This window comes from Nasonia vitripennis, chromosome 1, assembly GCF_009193385.2.
Source record: "Nasonia vitripennis strain AsymCx chromosome 1, Nvit_psr_1.1, whole genome shotgun sequence".
NCBI lineage: Eukaryota > Metazoa > Arthropoda > Insecta > Hymenoptera > Pteromalidae > Nasonia > Nasonia vitripennis.
In genome coordinates this window covers 8,537,262-8,558,261 of record NC_045757.1, presented here as the reverse complement: position 1 = coordinate 8,558,261, position 21,000 = coordinate 8,537,262, and the positions used below count along the sequence as shown (strand labels likewise).

The following is a 21,000-nucleotide window of genomic DNA, read 5'->3' as shown; positions in this document are numbered from 1 at the left end:
TCTCGGTGATAAAAAAAAGGAAAGACTTTGTCTCGCGCGTTTTTTACCGTATGGCTATGTAAATAAGCGACACGTGCATCGAAAAACGTCGACGCGGTTTCCCCGAAGACGAGGATATATTAATTGCCGGACTAATTAGAGCGAGTTACGACGTTTGTTGCAGCGAGAAAACAATCCATCATATATAGTTAATAGTTTCTGGGAGGTTCGATAAGACTAAGCCTTCGCGAACGAAAGATCCGAGAGGTAAACGGCTTTGGGTTCGAGTTTGGAATTAATTTTTATCTCCACACAGGGATGAGAAACAAGCGTAGATAGGCGTAATCTGCCCTCGCTCAGCTCCTAAGAATAAAAAACTTGTACATTTATAACACATTTTCAACTGTCCACGACGACGACGACACCTCGTCACTTCCCTCCGATGACTAATACTCGCTCATCGACGAGTCCCAGCACGTCGGACAATCGTTAATACACGAAGCGGCGACATACATCGCTCCTTCCCTCTCTCTCTCTCTCTCTCTCTCTGTCTCTCTTTCGGTGTCGATGTACGGACACGCTTATTAATACGTGTCGCGCTCGATCATCGAGAATCGAGCTATGATATAGGTATAGCATTGTCTCTCATACCCTATATGTCCCCGGAAGCAGGGCCAAGTCCGCCGGAAAGAGCAGACCGTTAACCCAACCCGACGACGGCATTATCGGCATTTTATATGTGCCTCTTCAGCGTACACGCGTTTTGAATTATATACTACGTTTCATAATCGTCGCCACAGCGGCGGCTTTTCACTCGAACGCGAAAGAGCGCGGAGAACTTGACACAAAGGCGAGATGATGATGATGCCTCTCGCGAGGCCAGTAAGACGATATTCGCGTCGTACAAGTCTCCGCTGGCTACACTCTCGAGGCTGCTGCTGCCACATGACAAGGCTGTGACAACGATAAGGAAAATACGAGAGCCGTGTAGACATTTTTCTCTCCGCGCGTTCGGTGTAAAAGCGGAATGTGCGAATATATTATTCCGTTAATTCCAGAGACATATCGCTGTACGCGGAGTGTAGCAGCAGATAGAAAAGCGCCATGTATACGAACAATAATCTCCGAGTCTTATTAATTGCGCTCCGATTAAGAATTAATAAACCGCGCGCATTCTTCGGCTTTTTAATTAACGCTCTCGCTGCTCCGGCCGCGTATAACACGAGAAAATTACTGCAAACATAAGAGGGGCTGCTGCGGATAAGGTGGAGAAAGAAAAGGAGAGAGAGAGAGAGGCTAAGAGATATCGAGAGCAGCAGCTGCGCGGGATCCGATAAACGGCGCATACACTCGAGAGCCGAATGTCATATCTCGCCGAGTTCGATTGCAGAGAGAGAGAGAGAGAGAGAGAGAGAGAGAGAGAGAGCTTATATTCCGGCGATGCTTAGTCGGCAGAGTTGCAAAATTACGATCCTTTCCGGAAGTCCTTCGAGATTACTCGAAATTGAAATTTAACGACCGGAGTCGCGTGAGCGAGTGAAGAGAGAGAGTTGTAATAAAGAAAATCCTTACGCGTATAAAAAATCAGCGCACGCACGTGCTTCGCTATCGGCACGCTTCGATTATTTCCCAATTGCGAGCATACACGCACACATCATGAGCAACGAGTTCGACAAACAGTATATTATCTGCACACAGCGCGCTTGCGGCCACTTCATATTCACGGCGCGGAGTCGCGGCGCGGTGAATAAAGGACACGCAGTTCCGAGTCACGTACGTGCATCCGAGTGCTATATGATTCGATATCCCCCTCCTGTATAAGGGCACGCGCCGGTGAAATCCACAGTGGTATACACACACTAGCGAGAGCTGACGCACTTCCGCTCTGTCCTGAGCAGTATAACATTGCCTTACGTATGCAAGGAAGCGACTCGGGTAGTACAGCTTGCTCGGTAGCATCCGAGCGGTATATATGTGTGGAAGCAGTGCTTTCGGACCTACCACGTGTCTATGTCCGATTTGTTTGTTCGAATCTTCTTGTAAACAGCAAGTTTTCCATCGCCTCTAACGACGTGAGCTATCCAAGCGCCTCCTACTATAAATTGATATACTCTCTCTCTCTCTCTCTCTCTCTCTCTCTCTCTCTCTCTCTCTCTCTCTCTCTCTCTCTGTACTCCGTCGAATCATCACAGGCGTATGTGTGCTTATCGGTAGAGTCGCCGTCTTTCGCGAAGCGACGCAAAAGAAAAAAAAGACTGCCGAGATGATGACAGTCGCGGGTCAAAAGCGACAGCGCTAATTTATTGGAATGTTTATGTGTCGCGGGCTTTCTCTATCGCTCGCCTGACATCCGCCTTTTTCATGCGAGACCAGCGATTATTGCCGCTTGTACTTGCGCGAGATTATTTACTTACGCATGTTCGCGCGACTTTTTTCAATTTCTTATATATATTCGATTCGACGAAATCGCGCCGTATAAGTGAAAGCGTCGATCGGTGGGTAATTAAATTTTTTACGATGTAACTCGAACTCTCGTACTACACAGGGCGCAAACGAAATCTTGTTGTTACGAAAATATACAATAAAGTCGACCTATCGCTCGCAATTATCGCTTAAAAGCGTGGGATGACGTCATACGAACAAATCAATTCGATAAAAATTCTGAAAAGACGTCTCTCCGTCAACACGCGAACTTGTAATGCGCGATAAGGCTTATTAGCGACGTTTTAGATATACTCGGCGTCGAGAGCGAGTTGAATAAAAAAAAATAAAGAGATCGAGCAACCCGACGACAAATCGATACATCATGCAAGAGCGTTACGAAAACTCGTGTTTTGTCTAAATACGGCCCGACGTCGTTTGCTCGCATCTTTAATCGGGACACTCGGAATTATCGATTCAGTGACCCGCGACATTTTCAATGTTCTCTCTCTGTAGACTCGACCCGAAGCGCCGAAAAAACGCCTCATCGCCGAGGTTTTACGACTTGTCACTGAGCAGCTCTCGCTTTATCAGTCGCCTGTTATGTGCTTTTAATTTTCCATAAAACATAATTTAGACAAACACGATGCTATCGTTTATCTGCGGCTTCTTAGCAGTAAAACGATACACGGATTACATAGTCGGATTATCTTCAATCCGAGAGAGAGAGAGAGAGAGAGAGAGAGAGAGAGAGAGAGAGAGAGAGAGAGAGAGAGAGAGAGAGAGAGAGAGAGAAAGTGTGTGTACGACGACGACGCTCCGATCAAAGAGTCCAAATTGATTGATTCAGAACCATCTCAGCGAGTGTATTCAATAAAACGAATTTAAAACGCAATTGCTGACTCTCTCTCTCTCTCTCTCTCTCTCTCTCACTTTTGTTAAATGTTTCAATTATAAACGTATAGCGACAAGCGCGCCCTTATCGAGAACGCAAACGACGCATGCTAGAGACGTTTATTGTTTCTCCTTCCCGCGAATCTCCCGTTTCTTTTTCTCTCTCACCCCGTACACTCGTCTACATATAAGAAGCAGCTCGCTAAGTGATTTACAACGAGTTAATTATTTTCTCTGCGCGCGCATGGAGATAAGGACCGAAATAAAAGTCGCTGTAGCCTCGATAAAGTGCGCACGAGGAGATGCTTGCTTCTTTTTTTCCCTCGACGACTCGATGATTATTATACTCGTTTGTGTCTGTACATGTTGTTGTATATTGTGCATAGAAGACTCACCCATTGAACGGATAGCTCGCAAACGCAGCGTCGTAGGGGTGGTAAACCGATGGATAGGGCCATGCCGCGGCCGCTCCAGCACCGAGGTTTTCCTTAAGATCTAGACCAGCAGCCTGCAACAGGAGAGTCATCGTAAATTTATTTGTTTTCGAGGGACACGTGACTTATGACTCAATCAGCTCTCCGTAGAAAAAATGGCAATTATTTGATATTCCGTCTTAATTAACGAGAGCGGGCCGGTTCCGAAAAAGCCGCGCAATTCGTCGCAGGATTCCCAGGCGGTGCAGTAGGTCCTTCCTTATTACGCAACTACCCATAAATCGAAATTCGTCTCTCCTCTCTTTTATCGATATGAAATTCAATTCAATTCCGCGCCCGAAACTCCTCGCGCATGTGCATCTGCGTCGAACGCGGCGCATCTGCTACTGTCCCCACGCGCGCTCTTATGGGAAAGAAAAAGAAGCATCGGAGAATATCTCGTAAATTCGAGGCAACGAGCTCGGAGGAGGCAAAAAATCGGACCGGGATTCATAATGAATTTACGAGGACGTCGTGAGATCGTTGCGCGCGCGCGAGAGAGAGAGAGGCTTTTCTATGTGTGCTGCATATACGTATTATGAGCACTTTGTGTGGTCCCGGCGATAATCTCGCGTTATTAACGCGAAGTGTTTTTTTACCCGATCGACGCGGGTATAACGTGGGCTTTGATGCGCGAGTGAATTTCCCGGCGTGGGATGTGCTTTTTACGCGTCTATTACTTCCGAGATTGAAGAAAGTTTAATGCATAACGTCGATTGTACTGATATTAATCGATTATTGTTCCGTTCTTGAAAATCGTTATTATAAGTTATTAAGAGTCAAACTCACCGTAGGCGTGTAAAACGGCGCCTGCTCCGCACCCAAACCGGGAAAGTACGCCGCCATACCCTCGCTCGCAGCGGCAGCCGCAGCCGCTGCATAGGGGGCGCTGTACATTGATAGCGCTGCGGTCGGCAGAGCACCGAGCCTCTGGTAACCTCCGAGCAGCTCGTACTGGCAGGAGCAGACGGTCTGTCCGGTTATGGGATCGGTGAATATGGGTCTGCCGGTATCACAGCATCGTCCGGGTGTGGGTCCGGAACTGGCGGGTTGCGGTGCCGTCGGTGGTCCACCCGAAGTCTGCGAGGCCGGGCTGACCGAGGCGACGGCCGTCGGACTGCCACCTGGTGGTCGCACCACTGCGCTGGTCACAGCCATTCTCACACCGAGCGGATGGTGCGGCTGCTGTGGGGCTTGGTGGTGGGCTGTCGTGGTGCCGCCCGAGGTCGTACTGCCGGGGGTCGCGGAGGCGCTGCTCAGCAGACCGGAGACCGGCGAGGCAGAGGACGACGTCAGAGACGAGCTCACGGTTACAGGACACTGAAACATACGGGAAAACGGATTTTGAGGTTAGAAATGGCGGGAAATTCAAACTCGTTATACATGGAATATTCGGTACAGATGGAGTCAACGTATTTATAACACATATCCTACTTGACATTTGCCGGTGGCGGCGGCGGCGCAACATATCTGCTTCGTATTATAGACAGCCGCGCATATCCGGTAATTCAACACGACGGACGCGCGGCGTAAAATGCGCGCTCGTGTCTCTCGTCCGGTGAATATTCATCGCTCGCTCGCGCGCGCGTTTAATAAACGAAACGTGGACGAGGTAATCTTCGTGGGCCTCTCGGCTCGCGGGTTTATACATCGGGCGAAGAGTACAGGGGGGACTAATGTGACTAAATATGGAAACGAGTCGGCCCGTGTGCGGTTCTCTTTCTTATCCTCTCTCTCTCTCTCTCTCTCTCTCTCTCTCTCTCTCTCTCTCTCTCTCTCTCTCTCTCTCTCTCTCTCTCTCTCTCTCTCTCTCTCTCTCTCTATGTCTTTCCGTTCGCGACGACTAATGATGTTTATTCAGACGAGACAATAACCCGCGCGCGGGCCTCTTTCGACTCGCCGATACGTATGAACGCGTGTGTGTGAGTGCGTGTAGGTGCGGCGAGAAGTTCGACGCGCGCATTGTTCGGCTGTATAAGGGAGGCGGCGGCGAACTTTGTTTCTGCGATGTTAGGAACACTTGCGCTCGTGCGATTGTTCATCTGACGCGGTGGAATTTGCTTGCGCTTTCGATAATAGCCTACTGCGCTTCTTTCGATTATAATTGCTTCTATAACGCAAGCGCGAGTCTCGCAGCCAAAAGCGATATACCTTCACACTCTCGTCTGAAAATAGCGATTAGCTCGCACGCGAGACGCGTTTCCGCGAACGTATACGAGAATTATAATTATACGAGCGCGGCTCTCGAAAAATGTGTTACATCGAGTCACGAGGATATAGCGATAACGTCGCTCTGCTAACAAGCTCCTCGGCGAATAAATCAATTTTTGGCGCGCGAGCCCACAAATAATCTCCGGATATAGTATGCGCTTGTTTGGTCGTTCGAGCACACGCACACGCGCGCGAGGCTGTCGAAACCTCGTCTCTCTCACTTTGAGATTCCGAAACATGCGTCGATTGAATGTTCGTGCGTACATTGTTGTGATTGAGATAAGACGGCTCTCCGCGTGCGAGTGCGAGTATTTTTTCGCTCGCTTGTCGCTCCCGCTCTTTTTTTGCGCGCATATAAGTGTGTATTCAATTTGCCGACGAGATGTTGCGTAAGCTTACAAATTTTCCATCTGTATTTATTATAAGACACGCCGATTAGATATTACGCAGCCGGGCACGCACCGAACGCACACTTTTGGTCCGAGATTGTAGCGGGAAAAAAAGAGGATCGAGAAACGTGAAAATATGAATGCGTGTACGTCGTTGATTTTTTTCTTTATTTAGAAAAGAGAGCTAAATTTCACGCGTATTAATATTCATGTAGGGGTGTATCGTTGGGCAGCGGACGCGAGATAAGTAAATACGAGCGATTTGCATCATCTGCGAATTGATACCGTTCCTAGAGATCAGACGGTACGAGTAGGTTCTACAAGGTTCGATTTTTCGAGCGAACGCTGCGATGTACGCTACTGCTATATAGGGTATTCGCGCGCGGCGATAAGCGAATGAATCGAGAAGAGAGCGAATTATAAAACTCGCAAGACGTCAAGAGAGAGAGAACTAGTATCTTATCAAAATAACGTCACTTTGAAAGCAAAACAATGTTGTGTTTTATCGGCTAATAAAATTGTTTACATTAATTATTATTTTTTGAGCCACAATTAATTTTTCATCGAACGACGTCTCGACGCCCGCTTGACGCCCGAGTTGTAACATATCAGCGTCGGAATAATTAATTATAACAAATATACGTTTAATTGAAAGAATCTCTTCGCTTTTCTTCTACGATAAACACTCGCTGTGTGTCACAACGATTTTAATAATAATAACATACTAATGCCGAGAGAAGTCTCCGTCATTTTTCTTTAAACGTGCATTACGAAACCCGCATGCATATTCAGAGGCGCCGAGTGTCGTAAATCCATATTTTCAATTTCCATCACAATATATTATATAAATAATCTCGAGAAGGATCGATATAGAACGGACATTAATTTAATCCGCGCGTTAATCCGATGTTCCTAGTCCGTGTGGTACAGCGTGTTTCAAGCGCGAAAAAAGCAGCAATAAAAGGGTTGAACCAACCAACCGTCGGCCGAGCAAAGGCCAACGTTTTATACAGCCCAGTCACACAGAAACACACTCGCCCCATGGAACGCAGCACAGCTGCCGGCGGTTCTAAAAGGTTCTCGCGCTTTTCTTTCTTTTTCCGTACGAAGGCAGCAGCAGCATCCCCCTCATTAATTCCACATCAAACACACTGCTGCAGCAGAGCTCGACTCGGGGCTAAATAGATTAGGACGAGCGGCTCGAGTGCAGCTCGTGTGTGTTTGCGCTCGGCTACGGCTGATGGCACACGTTGTAACGCGATGTGTGTGTCTATGGTACGCGGCCCTGTAAACAGCCCCGAGAACGCAACGCTTCGAAGCTCAAATATTTATGATATTTGCTATGTTGGCCGCGTGAGCGATTGTCACGCTGCCGGACCAGATTTATGGATTCTCTGCAAAGCGCGGCGGAACGAAATCGGTTTCCGTGTATACATATTGCGGGCCTCTCTGTGTGGTTTTCGACTTTTAAATCAGTTCTGGGAGACACGGAAAATTACACGATTAAATAATTGATGTGAGAGTGCCACGGCCGATTAATGAGCTGCGAGAGAGGGTTTTCTTCGTTTACTAGCGCCCGCTCGAGCTGTTTCCGTTGCGCGAGTAGTAGCCGTGCGCGGTGTATAAAAGTGTCGAAATCATTGTTCGGCCTTTCTCACGATCAGCAAGTATAATCGGCGAACACGGCTAACAAATGCGAGGCATAATATGCCGATTAGTTCCTCGTTTTCTCATTGTCAAGGCCGAGCGCGCTCGCGCGCCAAAATACCCGATATACACACAATTAACAGCTAGACGAAATTGGATCGTTGCACAACGCTGTGACGCTTATTTCGAGCGGGTGCGCTTTTCTCTTATACCGATTTTTCGTTAAAACCGGTATACAGTCTAATTTTCCCCAACGATTTGCATACAATGCCGCAATACGCGCATTCATTTGTTCCCCGACGCGCGCGAGGTTAATTAAAAAAAAAGGCTGCATCGAAAATCGACACCTCGGGCCGTTCGTTCCCTCAAAGTCGGTGCACACCGGCGAAGAAAAAGCCCGCCGGTGCGAAGGAATTCAGAGAAAAAGAGAAGAAATCGGCAGCTACACCGATCGTGCATCTCCGCGTTCGAAAAGGAAGAAAAGAAGCCCCAACAATCACACGCCGCCACACGAGCGAGCACCTCGGCATCAAAAATCGGCCAAAAAAAGCTCGCCAAGAGAGAGAGAGCGCGAGAGAGAGAAAAGGAATCAGAGAGCGAGGATCGACGGAATAACTATTTCCTGTGCGGCGGCGGCGAGCCCAACACGTCGATCGCGCGATCCCGATAAAAAGTCCGAACAGCACACACACTCTGAGCGGTAGCTCTCCTCTCGCGCCCCCATCGCGGAAATACAAAAGCCAACGCGAGGGAATACCTTCTCTCCGCATATATACACGGAGTAAGAGAAAGAGAGAGAAAGGAAGATCGGTATGAGGGTTAAACGACGAAGCGTGTTGCGAGTGACCCGTGGGCCATAACTCAAGCCTCCGCGGCGGCGGAAGGAGAAGAAAAAGTGCGCCTGCTGCTGCTACGGTAGTTGTATGGAGAATCGGCAGGGAGAGAGAGAAAAAGAACGCCTAGCGATCGGATCGGACGGTAGCGAAGACTGCAACTATATCACACGAGAGAGAGAAAGAGAGAGAGAGAGAGAGAGATGCCAATTGCTCTCGCGGACACCTTACTCTCGCTGGCGCGGACGATAGGAGAAACCAGTTTTGTTATGCATGTATAGAACTTAAGAGAGAATATTGTCCTCTCCACACTCCGCGGATTTTCCACTACGAGGGAGTTTTCGGGATCGACGCACTGCGCGCACGCGATATTCAAAACCGAGCAGAGAGATCGCCGCGCATTAGTCTCGCTATATATACGTACTTATACGTCGCGGGCTTGTTTGTTTCGCGCACCGGCTAATTGCCCCTCCGCGCGTAAAACCGGAATGCAGCTGCGCGACACGTCTCTTTTTCTCTCTCTCTCGCGAAGAGTATTATATCATTTACGTACACATGCGGGTCCCAGGAAAATCGGCTGTTCATGTTTTTACCGATCGCACATGGCCGAATGTAATTTTCGTATAATGTAAAATAATCGATGCATGCGATGATGGAGGCGCCCTTTTCTGCGAAAATTTATTACGCGTACCTCGTATTAATAAACGCGTGCTTGTTATTCAGATTGATGCAGAGGAGAATATGGAGCAAAGGCGAGCGACTAAAGTCCAATATATCGGAAATATTGAGTATCTACAAGGCGCGTTAGTTATACTTTGTCGAGGCGAGATGAATGCATAATTACGTTCGCTTTTTTCTTCGAAGCCGTTCTGTGTCTCTCCAATAATGCAAATTCCCTACAAATAAAACCGTCGATCATCGATAAACAGCGCAGAGTCGAACTTTATTCTTTCGGCGCTTTGCTCTCACACTCTCACGAAGCATCATCTCTTCCGTCTACACAAAAATAACCATCTCCAGGGAGCCAACAGCCGAGCAACGCAATAATCCCGAGAGACTCGTGATGATCTCTTAGGAGAGCCTGCATACAAAAAATGAAAATGTAAACCGCTTCTTCTATTCCGACGCTTCCTGAACTGACGTGTACGAGCGAAAGTGGAAAGTATAAATAATCGAGGAGATGCATCTAGAGTACTGTTGGGAAAATGTTTAGGCTCGTTCCGTTATTAGGAGACCGGAAGAGTCCATTTTCCACTCCTGTCGCTCCGTGTTACGGGAAACACGCTATTTTTCGTTTGTTGGTGAACAACATCGTCGGATCGGTTTCGTTACATTCCCAGGATGATTAGTACAGACACGACGATCTAATGCGCTGCTTCATTAATTTACACGTGCTTTTATGCAGATTCGCGGTCTTTTTATAGTCTATGAGCGGCGGCTTTTTGCTGCAGCTACGCAAGAACACTTAACGCAAATGCGTTTGACTATTAAGGAAAAAAGCTCTAAACGAGCAAAAAGCATAGGTGTCTACGCGTTTACCGACAAAAACCGATACATGTCTCGGTGAAAACGTAATAGATGCTATACACACCTACTCCGATAAGTCGAGCAGGAGCCAGCTCATTACGTTTTCAAAAACTTTCGACTCGATGCGCGCCGCCTATATCGTCAATTTATCAGCGGCGGCGCGTATTGACCGAGTTTTTTTGTTCTTGCGCATCAATACCGCATTAACCCCTTCTATTTCTGACAGTCCGCTGACTCGCTTAGATTTATTAACGCGATCCTGCGCGCGGACTTTTAATTTCAGGTCGCGGATTAATACTGCACCGTTGTTGCGCTTATACGCTTTTATACATCCTCTCCGCGCTTTTTTTCGGGGAAGGCTTTATTAACTCCTTTTTTATTAACTCCTATTTCGTCGATTTTCTCGCAGCTGTCACCGAATATAAAGTGACCCGATGACACGGAGCATTTTTATACATCGAATGTAGATTATAAGAGAGAAGATCACGTTTTTTAGAGACTGTCATGCGCGAGCGAAAGAGCGACACGTGTTTCGTTAATAATGCACGTATAAAGGCGGCTTCGATTTTCGCAAAGTTATATTTTCGAAACGAGCCAAGCTGCGGCTCGCTCTACATCCGGAATCAGCTATAATCGACGGATTGAGCCGTAGATGTGATTCCCGTAATACAATACGATTCTCATATAATTTTTCACGATTTACGATCCGACCTTGCACACATCGATCTCAGAAATTCTTTTTTACACAAGCTTCGCATACAGCGCGTAAGTATAAGCATATACGCGTATAATTAGTCGGCTCGGTTTTGCCATCGGCTCGCCTCGCACATACGTAATAAGGCCACTGCGCTCGCATACACACGCGGGCGCGCTACCTATTTAAGGATACGAGCTGCTGCCGCTACTGTCGTCGTTCAAAAAACTTATATCGCGCGCGCGCGCGCCCGAGTAAGTAGCGGCGGATGATCGATGGGGCATCGATCATCGGGAAAAAGCATAGCCGGCTACGAGACGAATCGATGATGAGGAAAGGGTTGAAGCAAGAAACGAGATGTGTGCACCACCTGTCTGTGACGTCGTCTATATACGTGTGTACACGCGTGTACGGAGACATTGTCGATATCGCGCCTTTGTCGCGAGGACCTCGTTGATTTATCGCTGATGGCTCGCTCTCGTTAGACTTTTGAGTTTTACACTGAGATTTGTCCGTCTTTCTTTCTCTCATTTTGCATCAGAATTCGTGAGAAATCGCTTCATTACTACTGGATTGTTGAAAGTTATTATCGTCGAGCTGTCGCGCGAGTTATGAAATATTAATTTTTTCAACGATGCATTATTTAATGCCACCTGACGATATATTAAACATTATTATTTCTGTGTGCACATTTTACACTTGTTTTTTATCGACGCTTCATTATTTTTCCTATAACCTATCGGGCCGCCGCATATCGTTGGCCGTATTATTATAGGTGACTTTAAAAAGGCGCTCAACTTGTTAAATTAGCTTCAAATGCCTGGGTTAATAGCGCCTAAGTACGGTATTAATGTGCTACACAATTGCCATTCTAGTACTGTCTTTTCCGACGAACTGCTTAGCGACAAATGCATAAAATTTTACGCGCAGTGCCTTTTTCGCGAGTGATAATAAAAAGTACAGAAAAAATACTGGTTTTCCTGCAACGCCGCGAACAAAAGCGCAACACACACACACAATCCTTATCGCATTAAAAGCGAAGTATAAGCATATTATACATCCTCGTAATCCTCGAAAAACGCGCAGGGCTGCCATTTCCCAGAGACACTCTCGTATAGACACAGATGCTCCGTGTTTGCGCTCGGGGCATTTGTCACGCGTGTCGACTGAAAGGCGAAAAATAGGGCCCCCGACACAGGGTCAATATTGACTGCTGCTCCTCTCTCTCGGGGCCCAGATTGATGGACCTATGTTCCGCTCACTTAGCATCGCGGCGGCGGCGGCGGCCGTTATAATCCCCGGCCAGAGCCGCGCGCGCGCGCATACGAATTTATGCGTCCGCAGCAGTGGATTTTCGGTTGCGGTTTCACGAGTTGTTTGACTTGCTTTTCACGATCGTTAATGCGCGCGGTATGTCGATTTCGTGCGTGTGTATGTTTGATCGGCGATTTTACGAGCCGCGTGCTTTTGTTCGGCTTTATTGCGCGGATGCGAGAGAGTATAAGATTATAAGACTTTCGTCGTCGTGTTTAGAGTAAGGCCGAATTCTCGAAGCACACTGTATATAATAGTCTCGTGTTTAATAAACAGCGTCTGCTCTCGCGTATACATATGGGAAAAAGAAACTCTTTATTGTAAGAGCAGCTGTGGCCGTCGTCGATAACGAGTTACCGGACACGTTTTCAGCTCTCGGCAACGTTATACACTACGTTATAATATTGTTTACAAAAATATCGAATACAAAGTTTCGAGCGGCGATATTAAACACAAAGTGCACTATAATCCGACACCGACACTTCCTCGTTGATAACGACGCGCCTGGCGACCGTTGCTGCACTTTTCTCCGCATATGAGCATATAGGGAGGCAGAGACTCTGCCGCGATTAGCTTACAAATAAGACTATTAATAAAGACGGTCATAATGCCACTTGTTGTTCTGCAGCTTCTCTCTTGGTGTCTCGATTACACACATATAGAGAGAAAAGCGATAAGTGCGCGCAGGAGAGTCGAGAGTGAGTGAGCTGAACGCAAAATGGCGTCGCGCAAGTGACGAGTATAATACGGCTGAATGGATGATGTTAAAGTGAAACCCGAGTGCCGGAAGTCTCGAGACGGGCTTAGCTCAACGGTATTGTCAACAATCGCGACATTGTTCTCCGCCCGACTCTGCGACTCTGCAGGCTTTGAAGTATATATAAGTTTGCACGTGTACGTGTGTGTCTGCGTGTGTGTGGCGCGACTCCGGGTATTATATTATCTCGCGGCGATTGTTCGGTGTAACGTTCGCTTATATATATGTATATATATATATATATATATATATATATATATCGTACACTTGGCAGCTTTTTTCTGTACGGGAGAGTATAGTGAAAGAGTTCGTTTAACCATAAATATTTTGAAATTATTGTACAAACGTTTAGCATTCCTGGTACACAGAGTCGAGGTTCGGATTATTAATATAATAGCGCGACGACAGGTAGATATCGTCGCGCGCGCGAGGGCGGATCCGAGTCAGCGTTATATCGGGTGGCAGCTAGCGTCCATTCAGCGAATAAGCAGAGAGCGGCACAGGTTGCGCGATTCTGTTACTCGAAGAGAAATTTCATTCACATATGAAAAAGCCTGACTGAATTTTTCTAAATCATAATCGCACACACACACGCACACACACACATCGATATCGTAAGTATATAAAATATCTTGAATTTCACGCCTCGCCAGAGTTAGTTTCTGGAAAACGACTTATGCAAGCATAGACGGTGTATCCAATTACAAGAAGTCAAAGTCCAGACGCAAAGTCATTCATGATTTTTCTCTCAATGAGTTACTAGCCGACGGTCATAAAGCGCGCGAACACGTGTACCACACCTTCTACTGGATTTTTCGAAGATTATGCGCGGAAAATCGCCGCGCACTGATTATGATATTAAAATTAAAATTCAGTTAACTCGGCCGATCAAATCATTCTCACACACACACGGTGCGCATGAAGATAACATTAGTTTGTTAATATATTAACTGATACAGAATTTTCTAACGCCTGTACGGTATCTCTATATGCGCGACGAGATATCGCTTATACGGAGTTCGGTTTCTAATAGCATTTAGATAGGCGCTTTATTGGGATAGTATGTAAATTATTGTCCGAACTTATCTCTCCTCGATTACAGTTTCACAACTTAGTTTAGTATATTATTACAAAGTCCTGCGCAGTGCTCGATCGGATTTTCCCGATGCAAATCTCTCTTTCTCTCTCGCCTTAGCGCTTTCATTATCTCGGATTCGAACACACTTTACAAGCACTTTTTTCTCCCTCGCATCGCGCGGCGGGCTCGTATAAGCAACAATTAGCGCTATATGCATATGACCGAGTACGGCTGCTGATACGGAGAAAAAAACACGCGTCGGCTTCTCCTACGCTAATTGCGGTGTAGAACACGAATCTACTTACGCGAGCGAAGGAAAAAACAGCCATTCAATTTCTTTTCAAAGGGGGAAAAATGCAAGAAACGTTTTAAAATTTCAAATAATCCACTCGTAAAACTGTACTGAATGGATCGCAACGACAAATCCGACTCTCTCTCTCTCTCTCTCTCTCTCTCTCTCTCTGTCTGGCACTTGCGCGCGATGTACGAAATTCTCATCCCCGAGAGGAAAAAAGGAGCCGGCCCCCTCGCTGAGAGCCGCTCTTGCGCAAAACTCTCCGGGCTGCGCGGAGATAAGAGTGAGATCGCCGAGGCAGTTAAGGATAGCTAGCCTACTTCGGGCGGATGGAAAAACGCTTTTTTCTCCACTTTTCGAGCATTGTTTTGAAACCGTGAGCGTTGGTGAAATTTCAAAGCGATTTTTCTTCTTCGCTAAGTATCATTATAACCGAGGTGTCTTTCTACTATGGTACATAGAATTTCCAGCGTTCTGAAAACCATAGAGAAACTGCGGGATCCTTGAGACGCGCGTCAATCGCAATAAATCGAGCGTTTCCACGGCCTGTATAACACAACGTTCCGCCGCTTTGGTCTCGCTCTCTTGCGTGCTTAAGCCAGTCGCGAATTAATTGGGAAGCCCATTAGACCAAAACGTGGAACGAACTGTCCTAGATTCATACACCTTCGTCGTCGTCGCTGTAAAGTGTATACGCGGCTGACATCTTTTTGAGGTAAAAAAAATATATCGCACTTTACGACTCTGTCGAACAGCGACGACGCGTAATAGGCGTTTTGCGCTGTGTGTGATCGATCGGGTTTAAAAACGTCCGATATATACGTCGGACTTTTAATTGACGTATTTCTCTCGTCTTTCGCGGATGAATGAAAGGGATGCATTAAAAGCGCGATAACCGCACGGATGAATGGAAACCTTATCATATTTATACAGTCCATTAACAGCAGGATACGAGCGAGAGAGCTGCTGTACAGTAAAAATATCGTGGTATACCGAACAGAATTTTCCGAGTAAGCCGTATAGTCTAATTCGGCTTAAACGATCGCGCTGCTGTGTAACCGGAAGTCGATAACCATATGAAGTACCGAAAACCGATCCGCGACAACGGAAGTCCGAAACACACACACACACTTGCGGCACGAGCAAATCGATCTCGACCAGTCGCTCTCTCTATATAATTAATCGAGTATATACCTCGTCGCGGTTCGGATCACCTATACTATAATCGTCCGTGTAATTCGTGACTGATGCTCTCCGGCGTTGAAAATTTCACGACGCTGCGCGCCCGATTCTTTCGCGGCTCTATTTTCGTCTGCAGCTGACGAATTAATAAGCCCGTTAGCGTGTAAACAGGCCCCTGTATAATTGAGCCGGCGCTCTGAAAATTGCACGCTCGGATTTGTGTACGATCGGACGTTTAAATGTTTACATATAATCGTATACGGATCAAAGTATATGTCTCTCGTGACGAGAAAGAATTAAATTTAGCGGGAGTTACGATACTTTGGAAATAGACCGGCTTTTTCCACGAACGGATGCGGTATGCACTTTTGTATTTATATACACACACGCGCGCGTGGTATTGTTCAAACCCCTTTTTCTTTACGACAATTCTTCGGGATTATATATGACGCAAAGCAGGAAAAAAAGAGAAGAAGCAACGGCGCGTCAGTCTCGATTAAGATGCGTTGACAAGCGGCCGCTTGGATTAACTCGATGGATAGCGCGGCGCGTCTAAATTTACGAGCGTCGACACACGGCATTTATTCATAAAAATCTAAAAATACACAAAGCGCTCGCAGCGGAACCCTTCATCGTCATATTTTACTTTGACAAATATCGCGCGGCGGCACCTACTAGTTCGTTTGTTCTTTTTCTCCCGGATTCATATCGTTTACATAGCAGCGAGCGATTTGTCGAAAACAAAGCAGTGCAACGTCGAATTTTTCCCCTCTAACTGCATTAAAGGCCGCACACGCACGCATGAAAATATTCGATTGGTCCAAGTGCAGTCGATATCGCAGCGGCGAGTATCGATATACCCCCACAGACACACACGCACACACACACATGCACACTACTCTCTCTCTCTCTCTTTCTCTCCCGTAGTTGCGTCAGCGATGCAGCGGAGCTGCACGCAAGACCGGTTTATCGCGCGTAAATTATTGTCGCCTTTCAAAATATCAATTTGCGCAGTGTCTATTACACGAGTATCGGGGCGTAATAGCGAGACACGAAAACGAAATGCAGATAGACGCGCGACTCGTTGATTTACGAGGCGAGAGAGAGAGAGGCTTTTTTTATAATCGCGACGAGAGATGCGCGCGTTCTCTCTACCTCGCGATTTTCATTAATTATACACACACGCTGCTGCGCCGAATTTCGAGCTGTCGATCGTTTAATCTGCGAGCGATGTATGGGCTTTTTTATATCGAGCGCCCGGGATTCGCGTTTTACAGCGGAGAACGATTATGCGCGTATTTCTCTCTCTCTCTCTCTCTCGTGTACTTTGTCGCGTTAAAATTGACAAGGTGATAAAGTTCTTTGTTTCCCGTATGTATTTTTTCGCCGAGCGGGTGATAAATGCTCGATTGTCCGGGGTATAATTGTTATTTTTAGTGCTTGTTTATGCTCCGCGCGTATGTATATATTGAAACGCGGAGACACATACGTATCGACGCTCGAGTTTGTATGTATAGAAAATGTGATCAATGATATAACATAGTCCGAGAGAGCGATTTCACTTATTTACTCGACTTTTGCATTAATCGAACGTCGCAGCGAGCGCGAGCTTCGAATTATAATTAGAGAGAATCGATTCTCGTTTCAATTCCCGACTCGATAGAATACAATGCATACTTCAGCGGTAAAACAAAGCCGATAATTCGAACGCACTTAAGATATGTACATGCGCAACGACGATTTCAGTCTGCAGCCAACGACAACTAATAGCCTTTAACTCCGAAAATACATTAACAAACGACGCCCGACAACTCGTCCATATTTCTCTCTCTCGATCTTGGCTCGTCTACGCGCGCGCGGCGAAAATGGGTGCCGCGAGAGAGATCGATATAATAAATCCAACTGGTTATAATGAGTTACTCAACGGATCTTAGCGCGGCGACGGCAGCGGCGGCGCAACACGTGTGCAGTGCAGCGCGCACATACACAAGAGTAGAGAGAAATAGCCCGAACATCTTTTTAAGGTCTGCCAATGCGATAGTGAGCGAGAGATATTTGCGCAACTCGTATACGGAGCCTTCGGGAGAGCAGCTCTCGACATTCGTGTCATTAGGCTATACCCTTGATTTACAGCCGACAAAAATCTGCTCCCGCTTAATATATAATTCGGCCGCATGCACTCTCTCTCTCGTCTGTTGCAACGACGCGATTGTCATACACGCGTTCTATTTTCGTTCCTTCTCCGATTTGATTTATAATACACACGCAAAGATCGACGATTATAATTTACGAGTCGCCTGCTTTTACCACTACTTGTCGCCGCCGTGTGATTTAGCGCGTTATGTGTGGTTGAAGCGATAAAAATTTCGCTTGAAAAAAAAAGGAAAAATTGAGATCTCGATCGAGCGCGATTTTCCCACAAACTCGTAAGGAACGAGAAGGCAAAGTTCCCCATAAATTTTTTCTTTCTCTCGCACAGTATGCCATCCCTCGTTCTTTTCTCGAGCTGTGCACAGCAGCAGCGCGTGTCTTCTGCTGCTGCTGCTGTGCTCGTGTACTTTCACCTCGGGGGCTCCGAGGATTGAGCAACACACACACACACACACACACGCGCACACACACACATACACATGTATATGGTGCAGCACGTTTCGTGTGTAACCTGCGGGATTCTCTCGTTGAAAACGTTCGCGGTATAAATTTGCCGCTGCTGAACAGTCGCGACGACGTGCGTGGAGTGTCGCGCGAGCTTGGAAATTCGCGGGGGCTTATATGCCGCGGGGTATGTGTATCGGTATATAGATATTTGTATGCGAGAAGTGTCTGGTTAAAGTTTGCCGATGAGTTTTGGAGTTTTCTTGTTTTCTTCGAGAACTACTGAGTTGCAGTTGGTTTTTACGAATAAACACAATCAAAGTATTAAGACAGTCACGAAACTCCAAATTTCCCAGTCGTCTAAACTGAGCAAAAATCCGAAGAAAAAAAACAATTGAAAGGTGCACCGCTCGCGGCCGCGACGACTCACCTGTAAACTTGGCGATCCTCTGAAGGAGAACTGTGACATGATGCGTCGGCCGCGAGTAGGCCGCGATGCTCGGTGGCACCGGCTACGCTATCATCGTTTCGTCCTTCCCGTCCACATGCGTATGTGCCTAATACACGTGTGCGTGTACGTATATATACTCCTCCAGTCGTACGCCTGCGTGGGCGTACGCACTCCTCTCTCGCTCGCTCTCGCCCTCTCTATCTAGTCACGCTTAAATTTCGACGACGCGCCAAGTACTTAAATATCGAGCCTGTCCGAACGACGAACTCACTTATATATTACGTATACTTTCTTTAGTATCTCACACGCGTGTAATATTCTGTTCACATCACCATCAGTAGAGTAGCTTGTTTTGATCGTACCTCTCGCGATTATCCCACGCAGGCTCGCGACCTTGAATCCTGCGATGCGTCAGATAGTCACTGTTACACGGTATCCGAACTCCGAACAAAAAAATACAATCATGTAGAGGCAACACACGCGAGTCACTTGGCCGACGGCGATGCACAGCGCGCGAGAACTCGGGGCTGCGTTGGGTGCAGTGCACGAGTACTCGGGTGGAGTCAGTCTCTGATGAGTAAAACACAGCGCGCGTGTATTACAGCTCGTAGCGACGACGTCGAGTACGAGGATACACGGTAAAACTTGAGCGCGGGCGCGTGGCACGAAGAGACGACACACAGATGCAGCAGCGAGAAGAGCCGGCGGAGCGCAGAGCAGCCAGATCTCCGATCGGCGCGCCAGCTATGATCGGTCACGACTATCGTCCTCCGAAACGTCGTTTCTTTTCGACGGAATCCAGTCCGGCCTCTCTCTCTCTCTCTCTCTCTCTCTCTCTCTCTCTCGCACTCTTGCACAGCTCGTATACGCGCGCTCTCTCTCTCTTTCTCTCTCTCTCCCTGTCCCCCGTTCTTCTTTCTGTACTGCGGCGCACACAGCTGCGCGCGCGCGTGTGAGTGTGTCGCCGCCGAGCGGCGGCGGCGGCGGCGACGGCGGCGAGCTGGAAGAGTGGGGGCACCGAGCAAAAAGCGGCGGGGGACGAGTGGCGCCCGTTTCTCCTGGTGGGGGGATGACTCTCGCTCGGCGCTGCGGCTGTGTGCGTGCGCGAGACTGTCTCCGATGCAGACGACAGCCGCTAAAAACGTGCTTCGCTCTTGCTTCCGACCTGCTGTGTGCGCGGATGACGACGATAGCGGATGCTTTACCGACGACGCTGGCGATCCTTCGCTGGAACCATCGACGCGTAGAGCCAGGCCAGTAGTAACAGTCAATGAAAGTGGAGCGCAGTCCGCTGCTGGACACGTGTGCTGGATGTAGCAGAAGACGCGTTTCGGTGCACGCGATGATTTCGGGCGTATGTGTTGCACAGAGCAGCACGCTACTGCGCGGACTCGCGACGCAGGGAGCCGCGCTCGGGTGGAGAGACACACGCGGCACTCTCGGTGTGTCGGGCGCCAAGTACAAACTGGCGTGGCACACAGCTCGGCGTAGCGCGGTGGCACTCGCTCCTTTTCCCTCTCTCTCTCTATCTCGCTCTCTTCTTTCTCTGTCCGCGGTAGCCGTTCTCTCGCTCCGTCCTTTTCTTTCCTCGCCCCCTGATCGCGCGCGCGCGAGAGAGAAACTTGCCGTGTTCCCCCACCCCACGCTGGATTCTCTCTCTTTTTTCCTCAAACGTGCCAAGGGGCGGTACAGGCTATATAGAGGTAATAGCCCGACTGCTGCTCCGTGTGCGTGCGTGAGAGCCGCGGTATGTTCCAGCAGGCTCTTTTCCTTCTTGTTCTATCGCCCGCGCCTCCCCCTACCGCGTACTCCCTGCAGGCGCGCACATAGGATGACCGTTGATAGTCTCTCTCTTGAACGAGATGCGACAGATCGAAGGTAGCGAGGGGAAGAGAGAGAAAGAGAGAGCGAGAGAGGAGAAATCCGTCTTCGTCGCTGCTGGTGGTGGTGGTAGTGGTGGCAATTGTCGCCGTGGTTCTTTTCCTCGCCGCCTGGGAAAAGGGGGCTGATTTTTGCGAGGCGGTTTGTCGCGCTCCCTTCCCCGCGCCTCCCGCCCCGCAAGAGGGAGGTACCAGCGGGAGACATAGTGGGGGAGAAGGCCGCCGTTTGGCGCCACCTCTCTTCTCGCGTTCTTTCTCTCTGTCACAAGTTGTGTGTAGCAGCAGCGGCGGCTCCTCGTCGTCTCGTTGCGCCGAGAGATATCGCGAACGAGGCGGTTAGCACCGGCAAACGCGACAATAAAATACCGTCTCGCTCTGGG

The 21,000-nt window shown here is 48.0% G+C and overlaps 1 protein-coding gene across 2 annotated transcripts in view; it reads right to left on the bottom strand.

The window, feature by feature from the left end:
• LOC100121331 (iroquois-class homeodomain protein IRX-3) overlaps window positions 1-20,187 on the bottom strand; it is a 30,142-nt gene extending 9,955 nt beyond the window's left edge. The window contains exons 1-3 of one of the 2 annotated variants that reach the window (XM_031926317.1): window positions 19,103-20,187; window positions 4,557-5,087; window positions 3,690-3,802 (exon numbers count right to left, since the gene is read on the bottom strand). In XM_031926317.1, the coding sequence (XP_031782177.1) occupies window positions 3,690-3,802; window positions 4,557-4,925 (482 nt within the window). In that variant the 5' untranslated portion in view covers window positions 4,926-5,087; window positions 19,103-20,187. Of the gene's footprint in view, window positions 1-3,689; window positions 3,803-4,556; window positions 5,088-18,719 lie in introns of both variants that reach the window. The other variant, XM_001604887.5, reaches the window with a different exon arrangement.
• Window positions 20,188-21,000: the final 813 nt, after the last annotated feature.